The sequence below is a fragment of the Doryrhamphus excisus genome, linkage group LG12 (genome assembly GCF_037039965.1).
Source record: "Doryrhamphus excisus strain RoL-2023G ecotype Guam linkage group LG12, RoL_Dexc_Guam_v1.1, whole genome shotgun sequence".
Lineage (NCBI taxonomy): Eukaryota > Metazoa > Chordata > Actinopteri > Syngnathiformes > Syngnathidae > Doryrhamphus > Doryrhamphus excisus.
The window spans coordinates 20,556,562-20,570,953 of NC_136368.1; the positions used below are offsets into that span (position 1 = coordinate 20,556,562).

At 42.9% G+C, this 14,392-nt stretch overlaps 1 protein-coding gene across 1 annotated transcript in view; it reads right to left on the reverse strand.

The window, feature by feature from the left end:
• Positions 1-14,392, reverse strand: part of tbl1x (transducin beta like 1 X-linked) — a 34,804-nt gene that overhangs the window by 5,637 nt on the left and 14,775 nt on the right. Inside the window, exons 2-8 of the mRNA XM_058082275.2 lie at positions 5,037-5,141; positions 3,099-3,244; positions 2,721-2,940; positions 1,984-2,116; positions 518-659; positions 379-442; positions 189-286 (exon numbers count right to left, since the gene is read on the reverse strand). Coding sequence (XP_057938258.1) covers positions 189-286; positions 379-442; positions 518-659; positions 1,984-2,116; positions 2,721-2,940; positions 3,099-3,244; positions 5,037-5,094 — 861 coding nt within the window. The 5' untranslated portion in view covers positions 5,095-5,141. The remainder of the gene's footprint in view (positions 1-188; positions 287-378; positions 443-517; positions 660-1,983; positions 2,117-2,720; positions 2,941-3,098; positions 3,245-5,036; positions 5,142-14,392) is intronic.

Sequence of the window (14,392 nt, forward strand, 5' to 3'; positions counted from 1 at the left end):
GCTCCTCAGTGCCCGCAGCACTCGAGTGTTGACAATAAACCTCTACTGCTATACAAGCCGTACACCGATCACCCTTAAGTATAGCCAAGCTTCATTTATATAGTGTAGTCCCTTGAGAAGATTTACTGTAGTAAAAAAAGTGATTAGAATTTCACAGCTACTAAAAGACAAACAGCACCAGTGAATACCTTATCTACGCCAGCACTGAGAATGGAGTTCCCCTTCTTGTTCCACTTGAGTGCAAATATGGGCCCCTTGTGCTGTCCCAAGGTGCTAGCCAGATTTCCTAATGGTTGAGAGCCATATCATGTCATTCCCAATAACAACATTCCCCCAAACGACTACCAGAACCGAACGGCGCAGTGACGGTCGACATACCGTCTTTTGTCCATATCCTGGCGAAGCCGTCGTACGAGCCTGTCGCCAGGAGCGTCCCGTCGCTCTGTTGGATGGAAAAATGTTTAGACACATGGCAGGAGAGGTGGAGAGATGAGTATAAAAAGGAGCAGCAACCTACATTCCAGTCTAGTGAGGTGACGTCTTTGTTGCTGGGGACATCCTGCCCACCTTCTCGGATACAGTGGCGCAGCACGAGCTGGGTGGAGTTGGAGTTGTTGTTCTCGTTGAGGTTCCAGATTCTGGCGGTGGAGTCCCCCGAACTGAGAAGAATATGACAAAGTACATCAAGATAGCCTCAAGAGAGCCTGCTGACCAGCTGCAAGGCCTCGGACTGGATGTTACTGCAGAGAGTAGAAGATCATTGGGGACCCCCCCCCATTAAGGACATAGAAAACACCCGCTGCATATCAAGAGCCCGTCGGATCTACTCTGACCCCACACCCCCCCCAGCATGGACTGTTTTCTCGCCTGGCGTCGGGGAGAAGGCTCTGCAGCATCCGCTGTAGAACAACCAGGTTTAGAGACAGCTACTTCCCCCTGGCCATCAGACTGCTCAATGCCAAATAAGCCCCTCTACCCTCTACCTGCCCACACGCACAACCAAAACTTTAAATTATTATTTATTCTAAATTATTTGTAAAAATTACTGTTTACGCTGTACATTTTAAGATTCTCTTACTGCAGGGGTCTCAAACACGCGGCCCGCAGGACACTAGTTTGAGGCCCCCGCCTTGATATGAAAGTTTAATGTTAGTGCGGCCAGCGCAAGTTTGATATGGATGCTGTATGGTATCATGTACCCAGAAAAAATTATTACGTTTGATTCATGTTCAGGGGCGGCACGGCGGACTAGTGGTTAGCGCGCAGACCTCACAGCTAGGAGACCAGGGTTCAATTCCACTCCCGGCCATCTCTGTGTGTAGTTTGCATGTTCTCCCCATGCATGCGTGGGTTTTCTCTGGGTACTCCGGTTTCCTCCCACATTCCATGCTAGGCTAATTGGCCACTCCAAATTGTCCATAGGTATGAATGCGAGTGTGAATGGTTGTTTGTCTATATGTGCCCTGTGATTGGCTGGCCACCAGTCCAGGGTGTACCCCGCCTCTCGCCCGAAAACAGCTGGGATAGGCTCCAGCACCCTCCGCGACCCTCGTGAGGAAAAAGCGGTAGAAAATGAATGAATGATTAATGTTCATGTTCAAGGTTAAATAACTGTTCATAGTTACCCTCCCTATCCGTGTGGAAGTGGTACGTTTTTGGCTATTTAAGTTTAAAGGAAATAACTTGAAGGCTACCGTTTAGGTCGCTAGCTCTCTAGTTTGCGAGTTAGCATGTGTCTCAAGACCCCGCAGTCGCGCAATATGTTGTAAATAAAAAGAGTATAAATGTGACTATAGTCGTGTTTTGTCATGTCTACAGGGCTCTAATAATGCTTTGTTCATTTTAATCTGAAAAAAATAATTGAATCTGAAAAGAAAGTCTATGTCTATGTCTAAAAGATTGATAGTATTGATGACGTCAGCAGCCTTAGCAGCTTTATATGTCTCTCACGCGCGCACACACACACACGCCTTAACACCTTACCCTGAAGCTAGCAGATCACTGACGGGGTTCCAGGCACAGATGAACACTTCCGACTCATGACCTCGCAGCACTGTGGCTTTGCTGGCTGGTATCTCCACATCAACATCCATCTCCATGGATTCACAATGGTTATCTGGCAACACAGACGCGCATCATCACACAGAGCAGAAGGAAAATGATGTGTTTTTACAGGAAAACACAACCTACGGAGTATTGTGAAGGCTTTAACCTTAAGAACATGCGGGATATTTGAAGACAGGAAGGCCTCACTCACATAAACTTTCTTACTGCCGCCGACACCTTGAAATAAAATCCCCCTAAGCCATGTTGACACAAACATCCTCTCCCTGGCTTCCCTCCCCCCCCCCCGAGCGATACACCTGATCCACACCTCTCAAGTTTCATCAACACATGGAGCTGTGAAGCGCCAGCTATGGCGCGTTATGTGGAGAGCGTAGACTTCGCCGCTCTTTTTCATTTGAAGTGTAGGAACTTAAGAGTCTGCGGATGCGACCTAGCATCCTCTTAAAAGACAGACAAGGAAGTATACACTGAATTGAAGATACATTTGCATTACAATAAAAAAGAAAAGATAATCCATGAACCAAGCGGGACAGACTCCACCTTTCCACCTAAGCCCATTACAATATAGGATTGGATATTTTGGGGGCGACCAAGACCAGTTCTGAACAGTACAAAACGATAGCAACATGGCTTTTCTGTGTATTCAAACATACTCATGTTGTGGGTGCCGTTCTCCTCTCCGTTGACGGTGGCGTCACCGTTCTTTGGCGCATTGGACTGGTTGCCAGAGGTGGAAGCCGCCATGGTGCACGCGGCCTGCTGCTGAGCCAGCTTGTCACGGAAAGCCTGCTGCCGCGTCTGCACCACATCGGGCATCACGGCGTCGATGAGCGAGAGTGACTCGATCGGCCGGCCGTCGAAGACCGTGCCGTCCTGCCGGGGGAAACGTTCAAAGCACATAAGCAAGGCTACGGTCTCCTGGTGATAAGATCCTGTACAGCAACAGGACTGAAAGCCTTATGAATATAAATGTACAATGAATGTGATATGTTACATAATGAAGACATCGTCGGCATGTGTGGAGCTGTCACCTCATTGATGCTAATCTCTGCCTCCACATACTGGAGCCCTTTCTGCAGGATGGAGATGAGGGCTGCAGGGGGCACTAATGTTCCATTAATGTTGGATTGGCTGATGTGGCTCTCAATGCCAAAGGTGAACGCTGAGTGAGAGAAACCTGAAACCCCAAAAAATGCATCAGTCACATTCCTTGAGGCGCTAAGCCCAAATTGCATAACATGTATGACATTTGAGAGTCATTTATGCTGCGTATGTGTATGGACTTCAACACATCTTATAGCGTTTATTCGGCTTCAGTCATATTAGGAATAAAATGGTGTCTCCCCTACATTTGCGTTTGTCTGCACCAAAGTCAGGTGGTGTGTGTTTGGACTAATAGTGGAAATGGACCTTATTTGGAGGGTTGCCAAAGTGTGCTGCAGTGATGACCTGCGGAAAGTGGCTGACCTGTGAGGACAACATACTCCACTAACTAAATCTCACCACGTCTCATTCTCATAGCTTTTTTTAAATCTTTATATTACTTTTTCTTCTACTTTTTATATAACAGGCTAACGAGGGGCTTTTATTGTTAAGAGTTTATGAGAAATGTCGTTTTATATGCCCCCTGATTGTCACAGCTGCCCAGTGTGCTCTTCACAAGAGTTAAGGACACGCCTTGAAGCCGGCAGTGTCGCCGTGACAAGTCTGTGGGAACCCACAAAAATCAATGGAAAAAGCTCATAATAAAGCACAGCAGCATTGATTCCAAACATGAAGATTGAAATCTATACACCAATGCTTTGCCAGGTCATATTTCTCCCCCAAATATATCAATGAATAATAAATCATGCTGTTTTGTGGTTGAATACAGCCTACTAGAACTTTTAAAAAATGCTTATTTCACATCTTTTTTGGCCTAAATCAGTGGTCTCAAACACGCGGCCCGCGGGCCAAATGTGGCCCGCAGGACACTAGTTTGAGGCCCCCGCCTTGATATGAAAGTTTAATGTTTGATATGGATGCTGTATGGTATCATGTACCCAGAAAAAAATTATTACGTTTGATTCATGTTCATGTTAAAGGTTAAATAACTGTTAATAGTTATCCTCCCTATCCGTGTGGAAGTGGTAAATTTTTGGCTATTTAAGTTTAAAGGAAATAACTTCCGTTTAGGTCGCTAGCTCTCTAGTTTGCGAGTTAGCATGTGTCTCAAGACCCTGCAGTTGCGCAATTTGTAAATAAAAAGAGTATAAATGTGACTATAGTCGTGTTTTGTCATGTCTACAGGGCTCTAATAATGCTTTGTTCATTTTAATCTGGAAAAAATCATTTGTCTACCCACCAACTATATGTGGTTTCTTAAGTTTTTATTATTATTATTATTATATTTATTTATTTATTACTGATTGATTGATTTTCTTTATTCTTGATTTGTTTATTTATTTTTCATCTTATTTTGTGCAGAAAAAGGGTGCTATATTTTTAGAATACACCCCGTGGTTATTAAACCCCAAAGTTTGACTGCATAAATTGGATGAACTTAATATTTCAATGCGCTCTATAAAACAACCACAGTAACTTCAGGGTGTTTAAACCAAATCGGCAAAATTATATGCACACTTTTAGGCGACAAGGCGTCAAATTTGAGTAATATAGGTCAAAAAATGTCCGCCATTAATCACAACATCTTTGCAGGGGGCACGGGTGGGAATTAGTAACCAATTGTCCAGAAATCATTGACCATTTGTCTAATGATTATAAAACTTTGAGTATATATTGCATGTACAGGAATGCTAGCACAACCCGCAGGGGGCACTACAAATGTAATTTACTCCATGGGGTGCCCTATTTTTCCCCTCCACTTGTGCGTGGCTGAACTTGACATTTTTTATTCATTTATTAGCATGCAGACGGGCAACGCCAAGAAAAAGCGTTCCGTGCCTTTTCAGTTAAGTGTTGGGACCAACCTGATTCTTGGAGGTATCTGTAGACCAAGAAGTTCACTTCGTCACTGGTAATACTCATTTTAGCCCAAAGAAACAGGAGGATCTGCTGGAAGGCTCGGCTCACTCCTGGAAAGAGAGAGAGAGAGCAAACAGAAATAGAAGCAAGATTAACATAAAAGGTCCCTGCTCTCACATCACATCAACAATCCGCACCTTTAACGTTTTACAGAAACGGCAAGAATGACATCGTTCTGCCAGATGCACACTTCATCATAACATCAACTGCTCCATTCACGCCTTGTGACGCCGTGACGATTTATAGCACAATTACAGCATCAACAGAAAATTAATTGAATAATCGATTATTGTGCTGTTTTTCAAGCACTTAGGAATAAACTAATTTCTCAATATAAACAGGGCATAGATGCAATGTGTACAAAACTAGCCAAAGTGAGGTCATCTCAATATTAGCGCATACGGCAGTCACACTTTCTTTCATTGTTTGGCTGCTGAATACTTTCTAATGCGCTTCTGCTGGAGACTTTTTGTCTGTAAGTAATGTGTAAAAATGTCCCTTCAAAGCTTAACCTCTTTCACTGAACACAGCACAATGCCTTTTCACTTCCTGGTTGCTGTGCAGCATGCACATATTTCAACAGATGCAGGCTGAGTTCTTATAAAATGCGCTTCTGCTACCTTGTGGTTGTTTTGTTGGCTTAAAACTGCATTCTCTCTTTTATTGTAGAGTTGCATCATCACCTCTTTGTGCTTCTCATGCAAAAAAAAAAAGTGAAAGCCGTATAAATATATTTTTGGGAGCGAGCAGTCGGTTGAAAAAAAAAAAAAATACATTAGCGAATGACTATTACATATACTTAAAAAACATGAAAAATTGCCCCTCACTCTGTTGTGAATTTGATGTTTGTTGTAAAGCAACTAAAAAAGCTTGCTCTGATGATAACTTGAATTTTTGCCGTTACATAATTCACTTTTTTTTTTAATGATGCAACTTATAGTCCAGAAAAATATGATAATAAGGGTCAAGACCGTTTTTGTTTTCCACACAGACGCAAGTGGCACCACCTATGAGGAGGCGAAATAACCCCGAAAGGCGGCAAACGCTGCTCACACCACAAAGAATAAATAAATGAAACATTCATAACTGTCCAAGCCATGCATTGTTTGCACGGTTCTTCATGTCGCCATAGTTCAGATTTGCTTGTTGGGCAAGCAGCTGTGCAACCGTTTGTACGATTAGCACACAAGCAGGTTGCTATAAAAATGAGAGACAGGTGGGAAAGAGATAACAGCACGTGCCGTATGAGCCATGAACTCTCGCTCTATTCTTTTTTACTTTAAAATAGAGACTTAAAAAGGGGGCTAATGAGGATTCAAAGAGGAATAAATGTTGCATTAGGTATGAAGCTTGTATGGCTGTCCAACGTGCACTGCAAAACACAGCCCCTGGCCACTCCAACTCCCCTTTGGTAACATAGCAACAAGAGCGATGGAGCAAAATACAGAAAACAGTCTTGTCCCAATTACCAAAGGGTGCAGAGCTGGAGGGGGTGAACATGCTGCTCAAAAGGAATTATTCACTCTCACCTTGGTATAATCTTTGTTATGGGAGTTTACCTTTATGCACTGCTGAAGACATTCGAGGTGCTGAAATTAAACAAATACATCCCCGTGGCAAAGATGGAGCTATTAAAAAGGCAGTGCTTGATGACTTAAGTCCCACCAAAATGCAGAACAGAATCTAGCGGCTTTGGTAAGACGTTATTACCACACATAAGCTTTCGTTTCTTTTTCCCCACTGCCAAGATTCTCATCACTTATGTGAAAAACTGAATTCAAAAGGCAAAATCCCTCTGCTCTTTTTCTCTTTTTCTGCATGGAAATGAAAACACTTGAGTTTGTGAGCGTCGGCCACCGTGTCCTGATTTGACCACACAGCCCATTAGCTTACACTTGAGGGGGCTAGCTCCGTGCAGCCAGGCCACAACAACAACAACAACATACCAAACTGCACACTTAATTCTCAGGAAGCCTGGGGGCGGCGGGGTGTTGAGTCCCGCTAGGGGGAGGGGCAGGGGGGGCATCAGCATCAATCAGATGGGCGATGATGTGTTACTACAGCGACTACCTGGGCCTCCGTATCTGACAAAACGCTTGAAGGTTTTTCCACACTGAAGTGGACTATAAAAGGCATTCTCGTAGCTTGTCAGTTCTGATTTGAACTTAAAAAAAGATACACATCAGTTCACAGCAGCTCTTTTAAGATATTTTTAACATCTTTAAAAGGACCACCAAGCACTTTTACACACGGATGTCAAAGTTTTATAGCTATTAAAAAATATTTTTGGAGAAGAGAGTGTGACTTCCAGTAAGTTGGGATGCATACCCAAACCATAATGTAGGGCCGTATTATAGCAGTGTTAACAGAATAGCGGAATTGCCCAACAACCATGTTGTGTTTTACCGCTTGTTCATGTAAGTTTTAAATGTGCACCACAGTCATAAAAAATATTTCTTACATATCATGATAATCAATAAAACAATTAATGTCACCATTAATAAAATGTCAATAATTTTACCGGTCTCAATAAATTGACAAATAATGGATTAAATTTTTTTATAGCTCTTTCTAAGGCTCCCAAAGCCCTTCAATCCTCAGTCACACAGTCGCCACGTATACATGGACCCAAATATTCCAATTCCATTGGGGTTATTTGCTCAAACGGAAACAATGTAACCTTTGTATACACCTCATTCCCAAAGAAAAGTGCCAATCCCAATGAATATATAATGGGATTCCCAGGGGTGGAATATTCCTTTCCCCAATCCGATTGAGGTATCTTGTACCCGCTCAAACGGAAAGTTGTCAGACTGCGTTCTTCTTCTTCTTCTGTTGTTTATTGGCGGTTGGCAAGCAGCTTTGGTGTGCATTAGCGCCATCTGTGGAACAGAATCTAAACCCTTCTATACGCCATTCACAAGTCCACTTTTATTCCAAAAGAAAATACATATCTATATAAAACATGTGCCCAGCTTCATGATCAAATATTAGCAAGATTGAACTTTATCTTTTCCTGTTCCCGGGTGCGTTCTTTCAGCCAATGCTGAGATATGACGTAACACGCAGCTCCAGACGTTCTTCACTTTTAAAAATGGAGGCCAGCAATCGGCACTGGACTGCTAAGGAAAGTTTGTTTTGGATTCAAACTAAATTCCAAGACTGGACGAAGGAAAAACTGGCAATATGGAGTTATTCCAACAAGTGGAAGAAAAACTCCAGGAAGTCGGTATCACGTGATGTTGGTGTTTACGTTTTACTGGGCATGCCCCATTGCCTATTCTGGTTGATTATAGCGCCGCACGGAGACACACGATTGGAATATTCCTTTCCATGTATACCATTGCTTTCGGAAAGGTCATTGGGAAAGAGAAAACTCCCCATGTAAACGTGTCTAGTGACTGGGTGGAGGGAACAAGGATGGAACCGACACGTGTGTGCTTGCGTTTTCCTCCACCCTCTCTACCAAACAGGCTGGATGACAAGAGATTTCACTCTGTCTCAGCACCTGGGCACGTTGGTTCTACTATAGTGGAATAAACGGGGTGAGAGAACCTTCCTGTCAGTCATTCAGCCTCTTTGTCTCAGTGATAAGAGGCGGGGCTGCAAGCGAGCGCACACACCGCCTTTCAAAAAGGGATTTCAAAAAGAGCCCTACAGCACCGGTGCCGACGTAAATGGCAGCAACTATTCGAGTCACTGGTCTATAACTAAAAAGCTCAGGCCAAAACGCTACTTTACCTCGAAAGATGCACCCAGCCACCTGCAACAAGTGCTTGGAGGTGATATTGTGCAAGTAGCATCCGGTAGGTAACTTCATTTTGCTCAATTAATACTCGTCTCATGCCCATATAATTACATTGCAAAAACCTGTATTTCAAATTAGCGCATTACTTCGTGAAAATGTTATTTAAAAAGTACTATTTCTAAATTACTATTCAGTTTAACAAAATTCAGTAAAAATGCGTTTCCCTTCAGGCACCGTTTAAGCACCGGCACCATTTCAACAGTACTGATTTGGCACGGGTATTGGATAATATGCAAGCGATATCCAATCCCACCAGTGATCCATCAAGTGATCCATCATCACCTCATTTGAGGTAGAGAATATACAGCGTTTATCCCTCAGCGCTCATTAAACAGCTGGGGTACAACCCACTGCTTCCAAATGTTAACTTAATACAAGTGATTTGGCAAACAGTGGGTAACCTGGTTGTCATGGCAACACCCATTGTCTGCCATTCAAGGCTAAAGCTCAAACCAAACAGCGTCAATGTTCTGTGAGTGAAAAGCACGAGAAGCTCCAGCATCAGCGTGGTACCGGGAACTGTTGACGACACACCGACCAATGTTTCATTTACAGACGACATCAAACCTAGTCCCATTTAGAAACAAACTAATTACATTTATAAAATTATTTAATCATTCAATTTTATTATTTTGTATTACCTCATTTATTGCAGTTAATCTGTTCCAGACTTATCACTGAGACAAAAGCCATCAAACCATTCATGCCTTTGTTGTATGGAACAAAAACAGCAAGGTTCTGACACTGATGTACTGGGAGAGTTCTTCTTCTGACTTGTTGTTCCACTTTCTGGACACTAATACTTCCTGCTGTGGCTATTGTCTCATCCATGTAACACAATGTAATATTACTTACATTGTGTCTTTCAATGCGTTTTCTCAATGCCTTATATTTCTATTTTCATTCATTCATTCATTTTGTACCGCTTATCCTTACGAGGGTCTTGGCAGTGCTGGAGCCTATCCCAGCTGACTTCAGGCGAGTGGCGGGGTACACTCTGGACTGGTCGCTCGCCAATCACAGGGCACATATAGACAAACAACCATTCACACTCAAATTCATACCTATGGACAATTTGGAGTGGCTAATTAACCTAGCATGTTTTTGGAATGTGGGAGGAAACCGGAGTACCTGGAGAAAATCGAACTCGGGTCTCCTAGTTGTGTGGCCTGCTAACCACTCGAACGCTGTGCAGCTACTTTAATTCATGTAGCCATTTATATACTTGAAAATGCTTAATGGAGGCCAAATCAACATCAAATTTGCTTAAATATGCATACTTTTGACAAATAATTTTTGCTGACCCACAGAATCATGAGTTTTAGGACAACATAAACCTTGAAACTATGTCAAGAAACTTTAGACTCTGTTCTTCGTGAAGCCACCAACTCGGAAACGCGATGTGGCGAGGGATGACTGTACTTTAAAAATATTGACCATCATCGTCACTCTCTTTAATTTGTCTCTTTGTTGTTGTTCTCCTGTTAACGAGGTTAAAGAGCAGCACCATGGTCCTCCACATAGACCGGCACCTCCTATGATCACTCAATCAAAGCGTATACATGCAAAAAGGGATTTGAATTCCAATCGCAAAACCCACAACCAAATTCACACAATAACTTTTTTTTAGTGCATGTAAAACGTACTAACTGTGCCAAACTGTGAAATGAACCACACTCATTATGGGAATTCTGCCATTAAAAATATTTCTCCACTTTCAGGTACTGTGTAGTGTGCCTTTCTGCTCTAGTTTTTTTCCCGCCTTTGGCTTTTTCCACAAACCTGTTCAACAACAACATTCAGGCTCAGTCACCACGCCGTCCCTTCAAAAACACAGTCCTGAACATTTAAAAGTTCTGTGTTTTGGGTTCAGTGCATACCGTGCGATTATACCGTATACCGTTATTGCTAATCCATGCGTTTTCGTAAAAAAGGTGGGCTGTACGTCCTCTAAACGGGTCTGTAAACCCGTATTGTATGTAACTACAAGCCAGCCGATCACAGTGGTATTGAATACGTGGTGCAGATTGTTGATTAAACCATACATTGAAGCAAATGAGGCAACATGCAGCGCACTACCTGCGAGGTTTAGCTCAGTCCATGCTTACAACAACACACGTGTTGACAGGAAAACAGGAGTTCTGAATGTTTCATAACTCCCATTGAAAATCAACAGTAAAGATAAGACACAAAAATAAGTGTGTCAAATGCTCACCGCTAAGATTTATGGCTGACTACTTCAAATGATCAATGGGCATGCAGAATAGCTCATGGTGTCTGTGAGGAACTGATGACGTTAAGAGCTGGACATCCTGTGCACGCTGCTCAAAATAAACAGATGGCATGCAGCTGCACGCCGCAAAAACAAAGCTGGTGTAGACAAATATGCGGCGTTCCACGGATGAGGCCGGCGCATTTTCAGTGCAACTGTACATTTCCCATCCCCCCATTCCCCTTTTGTGATTTTTGTACAGAAAGGCGAGGCATCGGCATGGTGCAAGAAGAGGGTGAGCAAAATGAGCTATTTAAAAGCTTGGCAATGCTCTACAGAGCTGGGAAATTCACTTGTATGCAAAGACATGCTGTATTTAGAACACTTGCCTAAAAATAAAATACACACCGCCAGTCCCTGAAATGACCAAAGCTGTTTGTGCCCATTCTCATAACAAAATATAGACTGATCAGAACAACAGAAGGTGCTACTGTACAGAAGCGCCATCGCTCGCATAAAAATCACTGGAATATAATAAAAAGGCTTTAAACAAAAATGACGTGTGCATTTGAATGTAAAAAAAAAAAAATACAAGGATAAATAATAAGTACATAAGCAGAACACGCGGGTCTGAGAAAAGAATGCTGTTGAAAACCAGCATACCAGGGACCCCATTTTCTCCTGAACAGTCACCTCCTGACAGATGTGCAAACAAGACCTGGAAACAGCAGCCATTTTCTCTTGAACTGCTCTGCTGAGTAAAACCCGCCTTTGAAGCTTCTGGTTGGGCTGCAGTCTTGAGCGGGGGAGGGGAAGCACCAGGGAGTGTGGGGGAGGGGAAGCAGGAGAGAGAGAGAGAGAGAAATGGTGGAATGGGGGCAGGGTGATAAATAATGATACTAAAAACAGGTAATCACAACAACAATTTGTGCACTTCATTCCGTGTTTCTTTTCCTCTGATGCACTCCCGTCACATCTTCAAATCCACACTCAAAAGCCACCTGTTCGAGATTGCATACTCACTACGACTGCTTTTACTTTGTCCTACATGCTTTGTAGTTTTATCCTCGACTTTGTACAAAAGGAGCTTATAAATTAAATGTATTATAATTATATCAACAATGACTGACAACACTCAATTGTATATCCCAAAAAACACGACACTATTTCCAGGCTGCAAATTTGGGAAAACAAAAGTGGTTTTACTAACCACTTGTGTTGCTAATTTCTGATGTGCTTTTCCTTATCCATCCGTCTCTCTCTCTCTCTCTCTCGCTCTCTCTCTCTTTGAGTCACCCAGCGCCAGCAACCAATGTAGGTCAGCAAATTGCCCACCAGTTAACATTCCTTTAAGTCATGATGGATAATGACATTACCTGCTGATGAACAGTTGCAAAGCTACAGATCTCTCACCCTGGCTGGCGCTACTTTAGGGGGGTTTCACAATGAAAATGGGTCAGAGTGACACCGACACCGCGAGAAGGCCCAACAATCTGCCTGTCGCACAAATTACGGTGATCTGAGACCTTATTGATCGATAGTCCTGCAGTGAAAACGGGGCTTAGATAAGCGTTTTCTCTTTTAATAAATAACCACATATGCCACCGTTGCGTATGGGCGTATCTATTCTCCCTGCTCGATAAATGGGGGATGGTGACAAACAACAAGAATCCCTGAAAGGATTCATCACGGAATCCTCCAGCCGCATGGGAGCATCTTCGCAACCTCCCACTTTGCCTCTACTGGAGTCGCTTGATAATCTACAAATATGAAAGAAACCAAACAAACAACAGCCTAGCGCTGCTCAAATATAAAGCTGGGATTTAAATCCGATATTACAGTTTTTCAGCTTTGGAGGCGGGACGGCGATCTGTGTGAAAGGCAGTACCCCAGACTCGCTTCTCTCGTCCTGTTGGGCTTAAAGCGGTTGTCGTTATTAGACAAATATCATGTCGAACGTCATCATGCATCTACTCTCCGTCGCCGGAAACCTTGACAATAGAACAGCAATAAACAGTCCACCATCCCAGACTCAACCACAAACAGGGAGTCTGCGTCCCAAACAACTGTATTGATTGTTTTAAAACCGCTAACTAAATGTCGCCCACTCTTGAAGATTAGCGCAGTGTTTCCTATATATTACATTTATTTGTGGCGGCCCACCACAGTTGCATTTCAACCGCCACAGAATAGATTTGGTACAACCTGTGTGGCCTTTGTCATATAAACGTAATTATGAGTCATGCATTTACTCAATCAACACAAGCAGTCGGGTTTTATGTACCGGTGAGGATTCTTCCAATAGCTCATCTTAGCCGTAAATAGATGGAATTTCCACACACACGGAACACACTTCCGTGACCGTCCTTCAAAATAAGTGCGCCGTTTGCCCCATGTATGCCTAAACAAAACAATAGTGTCAAGCAAAATTTCTTACATATGCAGTCGGAATTGCATGGGTGACTACATCTTCCTTAATCATAAGCACAGGCTGTGCAAAGACTGACATCCCATTAGGAAAAAAGCCAGATTGTTACCAATAAATAAATATGCTTTACAATTTAAGACAAGTGTATTTCATGACATGGCTTAAGCTTTGCAGCTTTTTATACAAGACCTGTTGAATAAAAACTTTATATCATCATATCTTGATACAGCCTAAAAATATTGTGATATATGCTAAGGTCCATATCGCCCAACTCTAACAAGCAGTCACAAAAATTAAAGTATTCATCGTGACAGCGGAGATCCAGCTATCGAGCTATCCTCCACAAGCCCGGGGAGTGTATATTCCCACCACCGCGGAAGGCGAGGCGTGGAAGCTTACAGAAAACCTCCACAAACGTGCAGCAAACTAGCGGGAGTCTAACTTGTCATAAGAAATGTGTCTCACGCAAACCTTATTCATCACTCCTACAACACAAACGTTATGCAAATTAGACTGACATGAGCTATCTCTCCCCACACATAGATTGCAGTCCTGTGGGAAACACTGTAGTGTCACAGAAGATCATGTGATTCGGCAAAAGGACGCCTGCTGAAAAGCGATAACAGAGGAGATTCAAACACGGGATAGCCTCCTCTGTCGAGTGACATGCTTGTATACATGGCTATAATATGGTCTCAAGAAAATAAGCCCAAGCTGCCACACCATCAGGCACATCAAATTCTGTGGGGAAAAAAACTTGCCTGAGCAAAGGAGCGGTACCACACCACTGCAGCACTACACACACTTTGTCTGTTGCTAGTGTTACCAAGGCTTTGAATTCCTTCAATAAAAC